This window comes from Echiichthys vipera (genome assembly GCF_963691815.1).
Source record: "Echiichthys vipera genome assembly, chromosome: 19".
In the NCBI taxonomy this organism is placed as follows: domain Eukaryota; kingdom Metazoa; phylum Chordata; class Actinopteri; order Perciformes; family Trachinidae; genus Echiichthys; species Echiichthys vipera.
This window is the reverse complement of record NC_139844.1, coordinates 20,823,276-20,843,586: the sequence shown is the minus strand read 5'-3', so window position 1 is coordinate 20,843,586 and position 20,311 is coordinate 20,823,276. Positions and strand designations below refer to the sequence as shown.

Below are 20,311 nucleotides of genomic sequence, written 5' to 3'. Positions count from 1 at the left end.
CTGTATTTTTGTGCTCCATTTTGGCGCCAGTCTCTTTAAGCCCCCCCGACTCGAAAAACACGAGTCTGCTCTGATTGGTCGGTGTTTCTGGGTCTTCCACATCTGCACTCTCAGCGTCTCTGCTCCATCATTTCAGCCGAGGAACGACCGTAACAGAAGTGTAGCAGCACTTTACCTATGTTTCACGCAGTTTTGACATCACAACTTAGGGTCAGCCCAATATGGAAAATTTGAAGCCGATACAGATTTTTAGATGGAGAAAATTCTTTGAGCTGGGATCAAATATAAACCTTTTCTCTGACGATTGTGCCCTGATTTTTCACCCATAGCACAGCAAATGTACTCAGAAGGCTGCTTTCTTAAACAAATAACTTCATTAAAGAGTATTTAACATTACTATACAATGTATTACATTATCAACCAATTCTAGAAATTAACTGACAAAGAATGATTAAGATAGCTAAAGAAACATCAATATCAGTAAAGTACAGACTGCTATAGAAAAGCTATGACATAGTTTTTAAAATAACCCTAAGCAGTGTTTTCTGCATCCTACAGTATATTGCATATCTGAAAACAGATAAACCCATGCTGATAGGGATATATCTGTGATAGGTTCGACCTACATATCAATCTGACTTTAATCACAACTGTACAGAAGTCCTGACGGCTCCTTTAAAGACAGTTTGTGAATATGGGCTGTGTGCATTTCTCGGTGGATTAAGGTTTCGATGCTTTCACAGTATTTATATAGCACCTCGACCTGATTTATAATTTAAAAAAGACATATTTTAATTCAATTCAATTCAATTTTATTTACAGTGCCAAATCATAACAAAAGTTATCTAGGGACACTTTACAAAGTTGGTATAGACCACACTTGAGACCTTTAATATATCTCCATTATTTCCTGTTGAAGAGACATCACACAACGATCATTCCTTAAAAACGTGTTTCACTGTGTCTGAAAAATCCATTTTAAGAAATACGTCCACCCGCATTAGCAGATGCAAACCTCTCCTGTCGCCAATTAACAGAAGTCCCGCGACAGTCAACACCTCCTAATCATCAGCAATCAACACTCAGCAGAGAATCGGGACGGCTTTTCCCCTCACACGCATCCTGTTAGCCTGTTGACCTACGTAGACATCCTCATCTAAGGGCTTGCGTTTATTAAAAAAAAAGGTTCGGAAAAGGGTGCTTCCGTCCTGGCTCAACAAAAACATACGTTATCACAACGATTAATCATCTCGTTAAAGCCCCTCCTGCTCTGGTCTGTTACCTAACCCAGCCTGAGGGTACTCGGAGTGTCTTCCCACCATCATCACACCTATTTGCAGACACACACACCCTCTTTCACACTTGATTGCAGTGGCAAACACATGCTAGAGCATTGCTCTTTGGCCTCTGGGTCTCCATAGCATGGTCAGGCATTTTCATTGTGTTATAATCACAGCATCCTGTTTGTGACCCGGTGACATCAGTTCCTGTTTCCTCCCTGATTAAAAAATGCAGAACATGCCGGCGCGGGCCAACTGCTTTTCTCACGCATCGCTCTCTTCAGTCTGCACTTGGTTTTCAGGAAACAACCTCAAAACAAGCGAGAGCGCAGACAAACACACTAATCAGCAACTACAGTATTTATTCTGAAGAAGGAAGAGGGGCAAATCTGTGACATAGATGTCATGAATGGTGAGTCGGGAGGAAGATTTGAAATTCAAATCTTGCTATCTTTTCAGGAGGGATGTGGAAGTGCCTCGACACGCATTCATCAAAAATGGTGATGCTCGGTCACAACCAAGAGTGCAAAGTGGCTTCTTAGCTCTGGGTTTTTTAGCTGCAACTCTTTGTCAATTCATTTAAATGGTCCAATAAAAGACAGATCTCCATGTCTTTTTGTTATAAATCAGGTTGAGGTGCTATTTAAATACTGCAGATATATTAAAACACTCAATCCACAGAGAAGTACACATAGCCCGTATTCAAAAACTGTGCCTTTGAACAAGCCGCCAGGACTTCTGCACAGTTGTGATGTCACATCTATACTAAATATAGGTAGGAAGTGCTGCTACATTGTCGTTACAGGCATTCCACGCTTGCAGTACCTGTGCAGAGATGCTGAGATCGCAGACACCGAAAACCCAGAAACACTGACCAATCAGAGCAGACTGGGTTTTTTCAGGAGGTCTTAAAGAGACAGGAGCTAAAACAGAACGTTTCAGACAGAGGGTTAACACAGGTATGATCAGACAGCCAGTATGAGAAAAATAATGTGCTTTTTGAACACTCTAGTAGAAACTCAAAATACTCGGCTCCAGCCCATGCATGTTTTTGTACGCACATGTGTGTAAGCTGATACACTATGATGCTGTTACCCAGTGCTCTGTAATCTCTCCCTGTACTGCACTTGTAGTCGTCTCACTAATTAACACTAGGTGTCAGTAGGGAACCCACACAGAGGAAATAGATGGTCAGTACATGCCAAAAAAAAATCCCCAGGTACACTTAAAATGAAAGTAACATTATTTAATAGCAGCAAATAACTTGAGCAATTTGGAGCATGAACCAGGCTTATTGTAATATGTGTTATTGTGAATTCAACCATAAATCAATAATCATCTCTGAAGAATGTTTACTTCATACTCAAAAACACAACCTCCACCTTCACTGCTGCAGGAGGAATACACCCCTCTTTAACCAGACCAGTTTGTCTGCATTTACTTTCCATCTTCAGAACTGGAAAAAAGCAGAAACAAAGGGATGTTTAGTGCAAAGTTCACGCACATTAGCTACTACATAAGTTCATATTTAGGTTAGCCTGTGGCTTCAATGATGATCTTTTTTAAATGCATTAGCTTGACAGCAAAGACAAATAGACTGGTGAATATTTGATAAAGGGACTAGTCAAAACATCGAAGCAGCGCACCAGATTAGATTACAAGCAGTGCTTTCAGTATGGTTTAATGAAGCCTTTAGTTGCCTGTGCTTTGAGCAGCCCGGAGATATTGTGGCAGCAGGCTCGAGGAATGGATCGACTTGAAAGGCTGCGGCATGATGGGATGGAAGCTTGTGCATGACAGGGGGCAGCTCGGAGGCCTGGATTGTGTGGCACTTTAGATTTATGAAGAGCTGATACAGTTGTCTGGCCTCTTATCAAGGCAGATAATGCCAGCTATTTATAGATAATCTATCTATTGAGTACAGATGAGCCTCTGCTATTACAGTATATCAGATCCAGCTGGAGGGGTGGGCATTTTTGTACATTTGATCAGGTCTTCCATCTCTGCTGTCGGGGTGTTTTGGTGCTGACCCCGCTGGTGAGCCAGATAATCACGTGACCTTTCAAAATGACCTTAGTGGCTGGGAGTGTGGACAAAAACAAAACAGTGATGATACACAATACATCAAATTTGAAAAGAAAAGTACCTTTCCACCTTCCCTCAACAAGTCCTCAGCCTCACCCCATGGGGCTGAGATGAATGTGGTGGTGGTGGTGAGGGATCCTCAGAAGTTAAATGACCTTTGGATCTTTGAGCTGTGGGACTAGATTACAGCCCTCACTTTCCCTGGTTCATGTCAACATCGATGTAGGCGGCTCGCTAACATGTCAATAGGGATTTCCATTCCTACTGTGTTCAGGTCTAATGTCATTCCAACAGGCAGAATCAGGCTTTTTAGTTTTATTTGTGTTGTGTTTATCTTCAGATATAATTTTAAACTGTTTTCTTGGATTTTCTTTGTGGCATGTGTTGTGAAATGAAAAACATCTCCTTATATAGAGCTATGTTCCTGTTGCTCGAGTCTGATGCAATGTCTTGGTATGTTGCTTGGTTTGCTGCTATGGCCCTGAAATGCTGTGGGAAGTTGCATCAGCCAGATCGAGTCTGAACTACATGGAAATATATTCAGAGTGACAACACAGGCGGCCAATCAAAAATCAAGTCAGTTGGAGTGACAGTTTATCGGCCAATCGGATTGGAAGACGAGGGTGCGTCTCAAGTTGAATTTGAGCCAATGGTGTGGCCGGATTGGTTTAAAGTTCCGCCTTATTCGGCGCACCGAAATGTGATTGGATAAGCCGTGATGGAGGCCGAGCCTTCCTTACATGTGATTGGTCGAAAACGCTGACATGGACGCACCCGTCTGTCCTCAACGGTATAAAAACGTAGGCGCCGCGTCGCCATTTTCATCGCGGTTAAGCTTCAAACCGCTGTCGCTTCTTGTCCGGGAGAAGACCAACGACAAAGTGTTTGAACCGTCATCACCATCACCAAGCCGACCTCGATCTTTTCACTCGTAAGCCTTAGTCTCGCAGTGTTACCGGCCGGCGAAACCGCTGACCTTAACCGTTTTTAATTTTTTTCCATTGGTTTTAAGGCCCACGCGGCTGCCATGGATTTTTAAGGCATAATGCGGCACCTCTAATGCAAAGGCAATGCATCATGCAAGGCAAAACCAAGTGCGAAACTCCATCTTCGCAACTGCTAAGCAGTTGGGCTCAAATACCGTCCGCGGTATACCAGCGAGCCAACCGGTACCATTGCTCCTGGACCGGAGGAAGCTAACGCTAGCTAGCTAGTCATCTTTAGCTAAAAATACCATCGAGTGAAAAAAAAAAGTAAATCCATCGATTCATCTGAACGTCGTCAACACTATTGATCAAAAATGAAGCCTCAAGACATCACCACCGGGAAGCCCAGCAGCCTGTGGATCTTCGGGTACGGGTCACTGGTGTGGAAGCCCGACTTCAAGTACGTGAGGAGCGAGGTCGGCTACATTCAAGGCTACAAGAGACGTTTCTGGCACGGAGACAACTTCCACCGTGGGAACGAAGAGTTGGTAAGATGCTTTAGTGTTTTTATTGACATTTTAGTTTGGCACATAATGTTCTTTTGCTTACTTTGGCACGGCGAGCTGCTGCTTTTGTGAGCTGCTCGTTTTAGGCGTTGTCCATGACGTGACCCTTTTCTCTTCCTCTCTCTGCAGCCCGGAAGAGTGGTGACGCTGATCGAAGATGATGACGTAAGTGGAAAGCTCTACTTCCTTGTGGTTTCCTAGTAACGCTCTAGGGGAGTTTCCACACTTAAAGAAACATTCACTGTCCAATAACTTGCATCTATCTAATTTTTTTTCATCTTTATTTTCCCTCAGGAGAGCACATGGGGTGTGGCGTTCGAGGTGACAGGCTCTCAAGTCGAGGAGTCCCTGAAGTACCTCAACGTGCGCGAGACCGTCTGCGGTGGCTACGTCACCAAAATGGTGGATTTCTTCCCCATGGGGGAGAAGCAGCCTCCGGTCCAGGCGCTGGTGTACATCGCCACCACCGACAACGCCCTTTACCTGGGGCCGGCCAGCCCAGAGATGATCGGCGTCCAGATCGCTGTGTGCAGAGGGAAGACGGGCCACAACCTGGAGTATCTGCTCCGGCTGGCCGAGTTCATGAGGAGCAGCTGCCCACACGTGGAGGACCATCACCTGTTCTCCATAGAGGCGGCGGCACTGAGAGTGGTGTCCTCTCTGTTAGCAGCACAGTAGCTCGTACCCTTTGTCTCACTAGGTTTTTATAGTGGATGAATACACACACAGAGGCTTTTCACCATGTCATGCCAGTCCATCTATGTTTTTATGTTGTGAAATCTAGCTTCACACTACCACCCAGTGTACTTGAATCCATTAAATGCTACTGAAGTGATCACAAAAGGGAAGCATGATACTGTGTTTTGTTGGTTTTCTGATGTTACACCTGGTACATGTCTGTACTTCACTGTAAACATCTGTGCAGTTGTTTGTTTTATTTATTTTTTTATAAAAGGCACGTTTTTATTTGCACAGTTCAGATTCCGTCCAATCCATACAGACGGTTAAAGCGGTTGTGGTAGTTGAACCTGTTTGCAAATTCACAAAATGTTTTTATTTTTTTATTTTTAAGGGACCGACCTTTCAACTTTTTCATCCAGTTGCAAATGCCAATAAAAAGTTGAACTCTATATTTTGTTTGTGCCTTACTTTGTGAGTGAGATTTCATGAACTTTATAACTTATTTCCAGCCAACATCACATTTGCTGATTTGTTTGAATTAAAAAATTTTTTTCCATTTGGTTCATAACCTTGGATCACTCCAGTAAAAGCTTCATTTATTTTACCTTGTGTTTTGCAGTGAAGGAATTGCTGGCAACTCAAAATGATACATCCAGAGCAGTGGGATGTGTACAGACAATGAATTGGACCCAGACTGGTGGTCAAGACCCAATTAAGGGGTCCTTTAATACATCTGAGAGCCATGGATCACAAACTAAATTCTCACAAATCTAAAAATGTACCTCAGGCCTTAAAAATCCCTAGAATTGAGCAATCAGAGAAGGACAGATGAGTTGTCGAAACAACACATTCCAGCTGGTATGGTGAAACCTGGGATGAGGGAGACAAGTTTAAGGCGCTACAAGCAAAAGAGGCGGGGAACCACACCGCTACAAACTATTGCACAAATTACATACATGGTGAACTGCATATGCCACATTTGACAACCAAACAAGGCCTGAGGCTCATTCCATGAATTTGCAGGTTTACTGAGATGCCGTCAACTTTCCTGTGTTCCTGCACCAGGTTTGACTGGGTTGCAGAATGTACACGGCGGCGTTCTCCAGATAAGTCGGTAGACCTGCTTTCTGGAACAGTATACGCATATACAAACATATATCGGACACTCCCAAACGTTGGCCGGAGCAGCTTGTACCTTGGACGTGGTTCAAGTCAAGAGTCTATCTAGTTGCAGAGGCTTATATAACCGCTGGCTGGGAACGAGCCCAGACCTGGAAGTCCTGTGTTTACAGTCTGCTCAGTGCTCATGTCAGAGTGCACCAGGAAGAACATGCTGCTGAGGCGCTCATCGAGATGAAATCTTACTGGACCCTCAACAAACCATGTGAGAATACACTGACACGCACTTCAGATTATTGACCTCTGACCTTTACAGCCTACAACATTACCTTGATTGGGTTATGTTTAATTTGGGTCAAGACCTTTTTATGTAAAATGTATTTGTTAGAGGGTTTGTTGATTCAAATTACCAAAAAAATCCACAACAAATTACAATCTCAGTGCTATTCAATCCTCAATGGAAGTGAATGGAATTTGATGTGCGCTGCTCAAAGCAATTAAAGGAAAACTCAATAGCAACATGTCCTTCCAAAAGCCATGTCCCAACTATTGAGGTTGCATTGCGAACAGTTTCATAGGGACTATTTCTTCAATAGAAAGTAGTTCCAATGAAAACGGAGGATTATCATGAGTAACAGGGACATTTTCTCTGGAAAGACTACAGTTGACTTCTTGATGCTGAGCGCTGCAAATGACCTTAGGACTGGATGTGACTCGCGGGTGCATAGAGGGGCGTTCCAATTGAGTTTTTATTAAAAAAGCTATTTTTGAATGTTTAATATAGAGAATTGCGTGTGATTTTTGACTGTAAACCGAACGCAAAGAATAAAAAATGTGGTTGTAGTTTGCAGACTTGGTGAAGTGGTTTGGATTGACCTTGAAGTTTCGGTGGCTGCCGTCTCAGGCTCCCATTAGAGCGTGTAAACATTTCTAAAGATCTATGACTGCAGGTGTATTAGGTGCCAAAGACCACAAAATTATGGTTTCCAAAAAAGCCACAGTTGATTTAATACCCCTGTGATAGTCTCATATGAAACTTTGTAATTTGTGGCCTACTAAATCTCTGCACTGTAAAATATCCCACCACACAGTGTAGGACTTGAACGACCGCAGCTGAAGGAGACCGTTGGTCTTGTTCCCAGTTAGGTTCTTTATATTCTTCGTGTTTCTATTATTTTATCCATCCTTTGTGAGCAGATGACGGAGCCAAACTTTTCCCTGCCGGGCCTCGACACCTCTGTAATTGGATTCTGGACTTCCTGACAGGAAGTGCGGCAGAACATCAGGCGTCGTCGCGCTAAGCATGGGCGCCCCCCAAGGCCTGTGCTCAGCCCACTGCTGTTCACACCGCTGTTCCATTAAAAATCTGAACCTAATCCCATCATCAAGTTTGCCGGGGACGCGACAGCGGTGGGGCCTGATCAGTAATCATGATATAACATCATACAGAGAGGAAGGGGAGCGACTGGCGTCCCAAAAAACAACAACGCAGATGACATTTACGTGAGCGATAGAAGCAAAATTAACACAAAAAAGGAAATCATTGAAAACAAGCAGAAAGGCTAATTTAGCACTCTTTTATTTTCAGTTGGCTCCTCCTGTTAGTAAAATGACAAACGCATTTTCTTCATATGTACACATGACCTATAAAAATAGACAGGCAAATGAGGGAAAAGCCAGAGGAAATGTCGCTCTCATCATTATGTACATCAATATAGAACATCATATTTTAATCACACTATTAACACAAAACAAACAAACCCTATAACAGATGTAGTGCTCAATGTAGGACTCTGATGGAAACCTTAGTTTTCTTACTAAAACATCGATGACATCAAATAGAAACCAGAGACTCCTCATCCCAAAAAACTGTTGTTTTTTCTTTTTTTGAAAAATAAAAATGGCTTCAGTACAATTTACACTGTTTTTACAGGCTAATACCCCATTTGCATTTATCAAGAATCGCCCAGTTTCAACAAAGCTCAAATAACTTAAATACAGACAACCAAATAATCTCGAGGGATTTCACAAATTTACTGTTAGCAGCATTGCCGGATCCACCAGTACCCCGTCCTTTTTGGGATAGAATTTTTCACATCATCCACTCATTAATTTCCCCGTTGGACCAAAAATATATTATTGATTTTCATTTCTGCCCGTACGGGAACACACTCTATGGACGTATGTTTTCAAAAATGTTAAGATCTGCCGTGTCGGTGTGGGTACTTGCATCTTTAATTACAAAAATAGGAGCTTTAGTAGAAAAGCTGTAGACGTATTGTTTGGTAAAGTGTGGGTTGGTAAAGCGTAGGGTTCATATTTACGCTCGGTGAAATGCGGAATCATCCACCGGTTTGAGCAAATCTACGGAACAATTAAATAACCTAATGTACATGTATGAGAATCAATAACACTAAAATTAAAAAAAACAACAAAAAAAAAAAAACGGAAGACGTGGCTCAGTGCATTTGACAGAATCTCCTTCGCCCTCCCCAAACCTGGCAAACATCTCAAAGGCCTTTAAGCTACATGTGTGTTTGTTCTCGTTTCTGTTGGAACATCCACGTCTAGGTAGCAGCTCAAAAGAATCCCCTGTCACGAATAGAAAAAGTACAGTCTTGTTTTCTCAAAAAGCACTTGGAAATACTCTTGTCACAATGCAAACAAAAATACTCAAAGGCAGATTTTGTCCACTGGACCCAGACGCATTCAAATAAAACTGAACCAGGAAATGTGGAGGCTGGTAGGGACTGTACCTTCAAATGACTGTGTGTGTGTGTGTGTGTGTGTAGAGGGTCCTTTTTGTTGTAGAGTCAGCAGACGCAGCATGGTCCTCCAGGTAGTGAGCCTCTGTTACTATATCTACTGTATTCCCTCGCTTAGTTTAAGTGTAGAGCGTCTGTGGGGATCACAGTGAGAGAAGGTCAATTATCTGTGTTTGTGTGTGTGTGTGTGTGTGTGTGTGTGTGTGTGGGCTCTATACTGAGACAATTGTGCGTATGGGTTCGAGGGCACATTCATGTGTGTACAGTGTGTATGAGCTCGTTATCGAACCCCGGGTCCGCCGGGGCCCTTGCCCTTTCGGACTGCGCTGTGGCTGCTGTGGTGGTGATGGCTGTGGGACAGCTGTTTGTGGGGGCTCGGGGTGGAGGCGCCTCCTTTGGCCTGGGGAGAGGAGCTTCTGCTGGGGTTGAAGGCGGGGCTGGTACCAGACCGGCCCAGGGAAGGCTGCAGGGGACTGGACGCAGCCAGGCCAGCTGGAAGGAGGGACAGACACGTTAATATAGAATAGTTGTGACATCACAACTGTACATAAATCCTGACAGCTTGTTTAAAGGCACAGTCTCTGAATATGGGTTGTGTGCATTTTGAGCGCTTAGAGTCATAAACCATAAGAATTGAGATATCTTGTTTCTAGCGGCCTCTTTGGTGGTAAAATATAATTGCAGGCGGACCTGTTCTTTCAGGGCCTTCTCTTCTTGTTGCGTTCAGGGTGAGTTGACTTTTTTTTTTTTTTACTCTTTTGTAAACTACACATTCGCCTCTCTACCTCCGTCCTCTATATGTTACCCTTCTAAATCCATCCACACATGTTCCTTTCACACTTCTTCCCTTACTACAAGCCTGACTCAGAAGTTGGAAGTTCACTATTTCAGATTACGAGTGAACGCAGCATAACCGGCAGTGAGAGAACTTCATCGGCAGTCCAACCGCTGTCAGCAGCGTAACAAACATGGCGGCATATTTGTATTTTGGGAGGGAATGTCGACACAGACACAGATAATAATACTTGGGGGAAAAAAAGGCAAGAAGAAGTTGTCTGATAAGTGGGTCATTTGATCAATCACCATTGTTTTAACTCTCTTCAACTCCTAACACTCTTTAATAGATAGTAACTAAACAGACAATTAACTAGACGAAAATATTAAAGATTATATCTTAAATAGTTCTTTTTTGTTTGGGATGTCCATTCTTTTTTATTTGTGTGCATGGCAGACGTGGCCCACCAGTGTTTGTGTGAAATCACATACAATATTCACAAACCTTTAGAAACACTGTAACCGTAAGCAGCATATGCTGCTGCAGACGCAGCTGCCGCACCAGCCATGGCTCCTGCCATCGCTGCCGCGCTGCCAGCTGTTGACTTGCGTGCTCGTCCCTTCCCTCCGGACTTGGCCCCGCCTCCTGATCCTTTGGGCCTCCCCCGACTCCTCCCGGACCTGCCTCTGCCGGGACTGATTGTTTCCGAGGCTGAAACACCTGAAGAAGAAAAGAAAAAACACAAAAGTTAGAACTATAGTCAGAAAAATAAATGTTCTCCTATTCTCCTTTTATTCCATCCTTGTACCAAAGTTAGTGGTGCGTTATTTGAATACATCATGACTCACATAACACATTAAAGGCAGACAATACAGGAATACATACACAGTACTGTAAAACAGATGCTCCGTCTGGCCTGACATTAACCCACTCCTTCAAATATACTGACATGATAGTTTTACTGTAATATAATATAATTAGAATAATTACTAAACATTCATCATTACTCATCATTACCCTAAGTACAGGCTCAAGCAGTAAGGGGAATATTGCCCTCATTTTCCATACTGTTTGCAGAATTAGAGCCAGTGTTCGCCTCACGGGAAATGTGCCTAATCCCTCCAGGACCATCTTCCTGTCTTCCTGACTCTGTACTCTCTCCACTGGTCTGTGTTTTCTTTGCATGTTTCCACCCAGACACTGTGTTTAAACGACCCTTCTCTGGGGGTGGATGAGCATATCCTATCACTAACACGCAAGCACAGATGAAAAACCCTCCATAAATCACTCACTCTTACCCTCCCTCCAGGCCGTAAGCTCACCCTTCCTCCCTTTTTTACTCAACTGTCCAAGTTCACCGATTGCTCCCTCATTCCAACCTTCATTCTTGTCTTTCAAACCTGTCATTATGGCTTCTCTCGAAGCACCAACGTTGTCCCAGCCTGCTGGGCCTCTTTAATATCTCTCTGGCAGGAGCCTCTTAGCATGGCAGAAAAAAAAACCCAAAGGGGTTTCAACGAAGCTGCGTGTATTTAGGAGGGATTACTCTATTGCAGCGCATCCAAAGTACAGATATACTGTAAAAGCAATATAAACTAAAGATCCCATAGTGCAGAACATACTGAAACATGGCAGCTAAAGGCAAAATAAAATCCTAATAAATCTAAATAATCAGCTGCATAATACATACGAGGTAACCGACCACTTGTCTCCATGGACGCAAGCCTATTAAAACACAAATCCTGATAGTGGAGGGAACATAACAAGCAGGACTTCTGTTTGCATGAGAATCACACAGAAATGCTTGTTCAACATCGTTCTAACACGATATCACTGGTCATGTAATATCACACAGGTTATGTTTTATTAGGCAAGTTTGGAGCTCTAAGAAGGACAGATTGCATGTGCAAAGATTATCGGAAGTTAGAAAACCATCAAATATGAACACGATGCTGTGCGTCATACTAATTGTGATAAGAGTATATAAAGAATATCCCTATAGTAGACAAAATAGTTTTATGCAGTCATGACTTACATTATCTGGCAACGATTTAAAACTGATCATAAGTTCTGTATATAAAATGCAGATCTACTGCAAATTAAAAGGTCCATATTGGGCAAATTTTCAGGTTCATACTGTCTGTCTGAATGTAGCCATATTCAACCTCTGTCTGAAACATCTTTAGCGCCTGTCTCTTTAAGAACCCATCCCAAAAAAAAGCACAGTCTGCTCTGATTGGTCAGCGGTTCCGGGTCTTCCCTATCTGCACCGTCATTGTAGCCGGTATATATGTAGTGGCATATTTGCGAGGAGTAACCGTGACCCGATTTATAATATAAGAAAAGAGATTTAACAATATGGGACCTTTAAACAGTAACTATAATATTTCAGTAAAATGTAGCGGGGTAAAAAGTACAATATTTATATAAAGTTGCATAAAATAATTAAGTTCAAGTATCTCAAAATTGTACTTAATTACTGTATTTGAGTAACTGTACTTCGCTTCTTTCCAGCACTGTGTAAATGTGACCATTTTCCTAACAAAATTTTAAATTTGAGTATTCATTACGCTGATTACTCCAGGATAGTAGTGATGAGATAGTGTGTGATAGTAATGAGATAGTAATTGGGCATTATTATTGCTACTTAGGAGCTTCATTAAGGAGTGATGAGAAGATTTCATTTTTTAATTTTACTAACTGCAATTGCTGCAGTTGGTTAAATAAAACCAGCATATTTCAGGGGATACCAGCAAGCCAATATCCCATTTTCCACAATTCCAGTATGATCCTGAAATAAGGCACTAGCAACTATATACTCACTCACACATCAAAGTCAAAGCTCAGCTAAAAATCTATCTGCTCTCTCACCATTCATGTTGTCAGAGACTGATCCAGACACAGAGGAGGGGGAGTTGGTGGCACGGGACTGTGGCGCGGAGGACACCGGATCGTCCACGATGACCAGCATGTCGCTGCTGCTCTCGTCCACGTCGGCGTCAGGGGGTAACGAGCCGGGCTGGAGCTCGCTGCTGAGGGAGATCTGGCCGCGAATAGGAGCACACACAGACATACACACAGGCTGGGGGTCAGCGCCACAGGGAACGAGGGGAACCGGGCCGGTACAGCAAAGGGAAACAGTAGAGGAACGATGAGAGGAACAGCAAGGAGAAAGGAAGGTGCGGGAAGAAGAAAAAGGAAGGATGGAATAGATAGGATATAGAAAGAAAGAAGGAATTAGGGTAGTTGAGAAGAGAGTGGGTAATTGAGAGAGGAAGTAAGGGAAAGAGTAGTGACAGGATGATAGAATGAAAGAAGAAAGTAACACGTGGACAGAAGGAATCAGCATTCACAGACAGTAAACATTAAAAAGGAGACAGTTTGTGGAGCAGCCATTACCATCCTCTGTAACATAAATCACAGTCATAAGCCCTTTTCGGACAGGATTAGTTTAATGTGGGGACGTAGGGCAAAATAGTTTACCTCAAGACGTCTGTAATATAAATGGCCGATTCACACAGGATTAAGAGATCTGTTCTGTAAAGCTATCTAGCCGACAAAATAAAGTCTCGAGTCGCAACTTGGTTAAAACACACTTACTTTCACTTAGCAGAAATCTCACAGTAACACCGCAAAACCCCGTCTCTCTCAAGTCACGTAGTCAAAACAGGAAGTAAACCCGCAATGAAACACTGCTTGTCAAATTACAGTATTAACCACATGTAACAATGCAATTATGCACATTTAAATGCATCTAATGCAAATACCCTTTGAGGTAAATTTAATCAACATTCAAATAAGTAACTCAAAGTGCTTAAGATGCCATATATAAACTTAAAGTACAATAAAATCCCTGTATTCTACCAGAGGTTACTCAATGTACGCACTACCTCACCTCCCTGTTGCCATGTGCGTGCTACGTAGCTTCCTGATATCACGAAATTGAGCAAACACAAAACTTTTACTGACATTCCCTGGAATAATTACTGACATGCCGCATTCGGACAAGGCTAAAACCTCTGGTAAAAATAACCTTCCCTCCCCACATTAAACTAATTTTGTCAGAATAGGGCTAAAGACTCCACTTTGATAAAAAGGAGGCTCACTCCCATCAGTTTTTTACCCCCCTGGATTCCCTCACCTCACTAAAGGGACTGGGCATGGCCGAATCCATCTCGACGCTGATGAAGGAGTCGTCACCGTCTGCTGAAAGGTTTGAGTTGTCTGCGGAGGGCGCGTGAGAGATGACCAGGTTCACCTCTTTCTTCTTCTTGTTCTCCGACTCCTCGTTCTTCTTCTGCTGGTTAGACACAGATGACGGGGGCAGGAAAAGGGCGACGGGACCCGGTTAGCTTTCACACGTTCTACAACCATGCTCCACATTAATGCAGTATATCATTACTTATTTTTCTTCTTCTACACATCCTATCTCCACGCAACTGCAGACTGAGATGACTGCTGATGATGTTGTGCCATACCTTCTCTGCGTACTTCTCCCTCTTCCTCTTGCGCTCCTTCACCTTGCTGCACTCCTCCAGCTGCCTCTTCTCTTCCTGTCTCTGGCGCACTGCAGGAGAAGACATAACGTATATTTTTTTAATTCCTTCCTTTCTTGTAGCTGTGGTCAGTTTTGTGCAAAAAAAAGAAAGAAAAGAATCCTGAAACTCAAGACAAAGATGTCCCCAAACACTCACGTTTCTTCTCCAGCTCATCGTCATCCAAAAGCAGGCTGACCACCTCTTTGGGTTTGAGTGTGTCTGGTTTGAAGTTGCCTCCGGAGATCACGACCCTTTGGATCTTATTACACAAGAACAATGAAGCGTTAATTAACCCTGTAATGAATTTACTCTCATTTGCTGTCGTCATATTTTGTGCGTCGTGTGAATGAGTGCTCGTGTTTTAGACCTCGCTCTTCTCCTTGGCCCGCTGCAGGATCCTCTCCTCGATGGATCCCTGACAGATGAGCCGATAGACGGTGACCTGCTTGGTCTGACCCAGCCTGTGAGCTCGGTCCATGGCTTGCTGGTCCACAGTGGGGTTCCAGTCACTGTCGTAGAAGATGACCTGGAGGAAGACAATAAAATATATCAAAAGGTTCCATATTGTGCAAATTTTCAGGATCATACTTGTATTTTGGGTTTCCACTAGAACATGTTCACACGCTCCATTTTAGCCCCTTTTCTTTTGAGCCCCCGCTCCTGAAAAAAGCCCAGTCTGCTCTGATTGGTCAGTGTTTCCGGGGTTACGGTGTCTGTGATTTAATTATCGCTGCACAGTTTTCACAGCGTACTCGTAACGCCATTGTAGGGACCCTTTCTATCTTTATAAAGTATAGTTGTGATATCACAACCGTAGAAGTCCTGCTGTATTGTCATTGTATACCACGTGGTTCAACTTGTGTGATGACAGCCCGAACCTCATGCAGACACTCTCTTTCTCTATAAGTCCTGAGACTAATTGCAGGGATGTGTTATCCCAAGTGAACTGCCCTTTAACATGACAGATGCCCCGTGTTAGCAGTCACTTCAAACTCATTGTCATGAAAGCTAATCCCGCTTGAAGAGGGCTATAGGGACACAAAGGGAGATTACGCTGAGAGATGTGGATAAACAGAGAGAGGGATATATGAATGACACCCCCCAACACACACACACACACACGCACATACACACGCACGCACATGCACGCGCACACGCACACTAGGGAAACTGGTCACCACTAACTCTTTTTAGGCTCTGTCGTAGAATATACATTTAGGAAGTATAAGCAAGCAAGATTAAGCTTTGATACCCTAGGGCTGCTTGATTATGGCAAAAATCCTAATCATGATTATTTTGGTCAATATTCAGATCACACTTATTCAACACAACTACTAATCGACCTCTACTACAACTGCACGGTGATGAAAAATCATGCATTTATCTGATAATATTTTACATTCAATAAATGATCTAAAATTATTTTAATGATAAAAATTAAACACTGCCACTATCTACAGAAAACTCTTAAACATAAATTCAGTATTTTGGGTTTACTTTATTCGGCGTGTATCAGATTATATTTTATATATTATATATAATTCAGTGGAAATGGGTGAAAAAGGCACTGCTGTAAAGGAAAGGGGGTGCGCTTGATTTATAACACAAGACAAAACGAGAAAGCTTCAAAGTGAAACGGTATTATCTCGATTATCTTGTTTTCATCATCGTTTAAGTCCAAAATCGTAAGTGAAAACAAAATTAAATGAAAGGCCCGGCCGTGTGTGTCAGTGAAGTGTTTTCCCTTCAGTGTGTCGGTGACTCACAGTGTCAGCAGCAGTCAGGTTAATGCCGAGCCCTCCGGCCCTCGTACTCAGCAGAAAGACAAAGATGTCCGTCCTAGAGACACACAAAATGTAAAGATATCATTTACAACTGTACAAATATCCATATACAGTATAATGCCACAAAATGAATTTACAATGTAAGTTAAGAACCAGAAATGTTAACAGGAACTTAAAGTTGGCAGCAAAAATGAAATGTACCTGTGGCACACACACACACAAACCAAGAACCGTGTAACACCGGCGCCTCTGAGCTGCACACTAATGTAAACCAGAGCATGTGGACGCATATTTGGATGCATGAATGTAAGATAAACCATTCGCTGATTGCTGCAATATACAAAAAGGCGGATTTGCAGTCGGTGGCAAAAAAAGAAAATGCTGGTGTTTGGTTTCATGCACACGCTCACACACAAACTGTAGATCATATCTATACGTTACCCACCGGCTCTGGAAGTCTGCCACCATGTCTCTGCGCTCAGAAATCTTGGAGGATCCGTCCAGACGCATGTAGGTGTGCTTACGATAAACCATGTACTCCTGGAGAGAGATGGGACAAGATAAACAATCAAACAAACCCATGAGACAGTTATGTAGGGTTGTACTTAGCCTCCCCCTCCACCGATTTATTCTTTTGTTTGCCAGAACTCAGTCCATACAGTTCCAGTTCAGTGGACTGTCTCCAAAAATTCAAATATTAGAAAATGTTTGTAATAGCAAAGTTGTCATATAAAATCAGTGAAGACCTTACTTCTAAAACTGCTTTAATAAAAGGAACTGCTCCAGTCCTGCGGGGAGTTCGTGGAATAAGGTTTATGAACTCCTGGATTTTACATAAACTTTCCTGGATCACCTTTAATACGCATTTTGAGACCAACAAAACTTCTCTGAGGAGCAGATAAGCCCTGCAGGTCTAATTGTTTAGTGCCAAAGGGTCAAGAAATGCAAAAATTTCCATCTGACAGAAACTATGTGTCCAAAATATCAAAATCCCACATTTCTTAAGCGTATTTACTGGAGGTAAAACCTCAAAACCCGTCCCAGAGAGACACTGAGACATGCAGAATTTGATATTCTACCCCCCCCCCCCCCCCAAATGTCTCCTCAGTTGTGTTGTGTAAGAGTGTGTGTATTTGTGTCTGGTGGGAGGGGTGCTTAAGCGCAATAGCAGTGATGAGGTGACATGTCGATCTCTCTTTAAGCACTGCCCTGAACCCCTGACCTCCTCACTCAAGACATGTCAGGGCCTCTGAACCAACGAACCGGCCACAACAATTACTGCAACACATCACAGCTCACCTCTCACAGTCATTAACAATGATATCAATGATTTGACATTATGTTTTCTGCCCCCCTAAACCCCTAGCATGTCACTCGGGGGGCCTCAGTCCCGGCAGGGCCTGCCCTCCTCTTTCTGTGTGTCTGGCTCCATTCCCATCAGCCCCATCTGCTCTGAGTGAACACCACATTAGGGACCATTAGTCCGGTGCTCGCCAAAATGCTGCTAACCTTGTTGAATTGGCTTTTGATAGCTTGCCAGCAGGATGTTGCAGATATTGTTGCCCTTGCAGAACAGCCTTACTCAGCCTTCCTTGTTTTAAAACTTCATCGGTCTCCATCATCGGAAAAAAAGAAAAGTTTCAGATATAGATCACATGAGGTCTCGCGTACTTAAGCATAGTCTCTGCAACCTTCAGCTGCCATGATTTAAAGCTGGCTGAGTGCTGCCACACCGAAATCTTTACCTCAACGGCCGGCAATTTTCTCTCCTATTTTGTTTAGGTTGGTGTTAATCATAAGTGACACTTCTTAATTTCTGCAGTTTTTTCCCACTGATTTAGTAATGTGTTCCATTGCAAATGTTATAAATCAAGGTGTAGGTTTAGGTCGACCTTTAACTGTCAGCAGCTTATTATAGCGCATATAAACTCAAAGGAAATCTTCATGGCTGTGATATGTGACAACAACAACAAACTTGAAATGATGTATGGGAGGAGAGCGCCATGGGAGAACAGACATTTGTTTTAGGAGCATGATGACATTTCCTCTCTCGCGTCTATTTTTTCTGTCTCTGCTCAAATTGCATTTCTACTTTAAATCTTCAAAGTTGGCACTTGGATGTGCATGAAAACCAGCTCTCAGAAAGTGCCAGCCAGGTTGTTCTCAACTTGCCAAACAATAATGAGTCCCCGAAGTCGAGAAATACTTTTATATTGGTTGCAGTTCTTAGGTTGGGAACACAGTGATCACAGTCACAGTCTGTTCCCAACCTGACAACTGCTAATAAATACTAAATGAAAAGAAAAAAAACATGTGGGGGCACTATAAATACTTGTTCCAGCTAAAAGCGTAGGTTGCCAACATCGTTATTAGGGCAGAGTAGCAATTCCCACCAGTGTGTGAATGCTTTTATATCTGGTACTTCATTATAGTACCAGCATATTCTACCAGCCTGATACTGGAAAAGCCATCAAAACTACTTGTTTGTGTGCAACAATTAAATTAAAGGGCCTTTTTTACATATAAAAGTGTGTTTACAGGACTGGGGGAGTTCCACTGCATATGTGAAAAAAGCAGGCGGCAACCTCCAGGACTGAAAAACGAAGCCAACATGCCAAAAAAAAACCCCACAGTTCCTTGAATGTCCACTTGAGACTGGCTCAAAAAGCAAGACAACTATAGACCCTTAGTTATTCGGGATAATTAATGTTTTCGTCCAATTATTCTGGATACTTAAGGGTGTGGTCTATCTGAGTGGTAGGTGGGTGACGTCACAGACTGCAGGCCCTTCAGATACTTATGGGGGACATCACGGAGGCTGCTTCCTTATTTGATAAAGTCCATTGGTAACTCCAGAGGGAGATGTGCGTAGTCTGGTAAATTCCCTCCATCGATGTCGTCAGTTGCATCTCATGAATATAGGTTTGAAATTAAAACAGTCTGGGGGTGTGGAGTTGGAAAGATGTGAGTTTACCTCATCTCTGCTTGAGGCTAGCAGCTCAAGGCCACATTTAGCCACTACAAGCAAAGCCCACCTGAACCTCGTTGCATTGTGGGTAATGCAGGTACAAGGAAGAAGAATGTGTGGAATAAAGAAGATGACATCTGTGGGTGTGATGCATCGATTTGATTCTTTTGTTTTACACTGTCCATCATGAGTCCCAAAAAGATTGGAACAACATCCATCCATCCATCCATCCATCCATCCACCAAGACTCAAAGCTAACCGCAATAATAAAAACTCCACTGCCGCTATATGATCCCTATAATATGATATATTATATATTACATGTATACTTCCTATTGTATTTGCAATCACAGTTTCCTCCAGGCTTTGTATTGTGTAATGGCTCACTGTATCCCACTTGATAAACAAAAGTCTGCTGCTGATTTTCTGTCTCCATAACCAAAGAGTCATTGCGGGCGTTACGGCCTGCAGAGTAATCTTAGCCGCAGACTTTCAGTACAGTAAAGTGCCGTCTAAGCAGCCACAGACGCACAACACGAGCAGGATGGCAGTGACTTGGCGCTGCTGCTCCACTATCGGCCGCTGCCAGAGAAAGCCGACAATGTTATTTTTCTTCAGGCCACCCGGATCCCGGCGATCCATCACCCACATTACGTGATGTCACCAGAAGAACCGGGCAGCCGACCGGCGACGAAAACAATGACGCTAATGACAGAGATTAGAATCAGTCTTCTCCTTCACTGTTTCTTTTAAGTCACAGTCACTAATGTTCAGGAAATCAACTCCATCTGCAGAATTTCATTTTATCCCCACACGATGAGAAA

At 43.0% G+C, this 20,311-nt stretch overlaps 2 protein-coding genes across 3 annotated transcripts in view; one reads left to right on the top strand and one right to left on the bottom strand.

The window, feature by feature from the left end:
• Positions 1–4,203: 4,203 nt before the first annotated feature.
• Positions 4,204–5,987, top strand: chac1 (ChaC, cation transport regulator homolog 1 (E. coli)). The gene is made up of 3 exons (XM_083934030.1): positions 4,204–4,839; positions 4,987–5,022; positions 5,152–5,987. The coding sequence occupies exons 1-3, from the start codon at positions 4,666–4,668 to the stop codon at positions 5,533–5,535; spliced, it is 594 nt and encodes a 197-aa protein (XP_083790156.1). The 5' UTR covers positions 4,204–4,665; the 3' UTR covers positions 5,536–5,987.
• Positions 5,988–8,219: 2,232 nt separating this feature from the next.
• ino80 (INO80 complex ATPase subunit) overlaps positions 8,220–20,311 on the bottom strand; it is a 41,584-nt gene continuing 29,492 nt past the window's right edge. The window contains exons 29-37 of one of the 2 annotated variants that reach the window (XM_083934370.1): positions 16,965–17,059; positions 16,502–16,574; positions 15,103–15,261; positions 14,892–14,994; positions 14,676–14,764; positions 14,339–14,497; positions 13,069–13,240; positions 10,702–10,917; positions 8,220–9,914 (exon numbers count right to left, since the gene is read on the bottom strand). In XM_083934370.1, the coding sequence (XP_083790496.1) occupies positions 9,703–9,914; positions 10,702–10,917; positions 13,069–13,240; positions 14,339–14,497; positions 14,676–14,764; positions 14,892–14,994; positions 15,103–15,261; positions 16,502–16,574; positions 16,965–17,059 (1,278 nt within the window). In that variant the 3' untranslated portion in view covers positions 8,220–9,702. The remainder of the gene's footprint in view (positions 9,915–10,701; positions 10,918–13,068; positions 13,241–14,338; positions 14,498–14,675; positions 14,765–14,891; positions 14,995–15,102; positions 15,262–16,501; positions 16,575–16,964; positions 17,060–20,311) is intronic. The other variant, XM_083934371.1, reaches the window with a different exon arrangement.

Bases quoted from the DNA above. Each gene is read 5' to 3' on its own strand.
- chac1 (XM_083934030.1), top strand. From the start codon at position 4,666: ATGAAGCCTCAAGACATCACCACCGGGAAGCCCAGCAGCCTGTGGATC. The intron at 4,840-4,986 runs GTAAGATGCTTT...CTCTCTCTGCAG, and splicing joins ACCGTGGGAACGAAGAGTTG to CCCGGAAGAGTGGTGACGCT. The intron at 5,023-5,151 runs GTAAGTGGAAAG...ATTTTCCCTCAG, and splicing joins CGCTGATCGAAGATGATGAC to GAGAGCACATGGGGTGTGGC.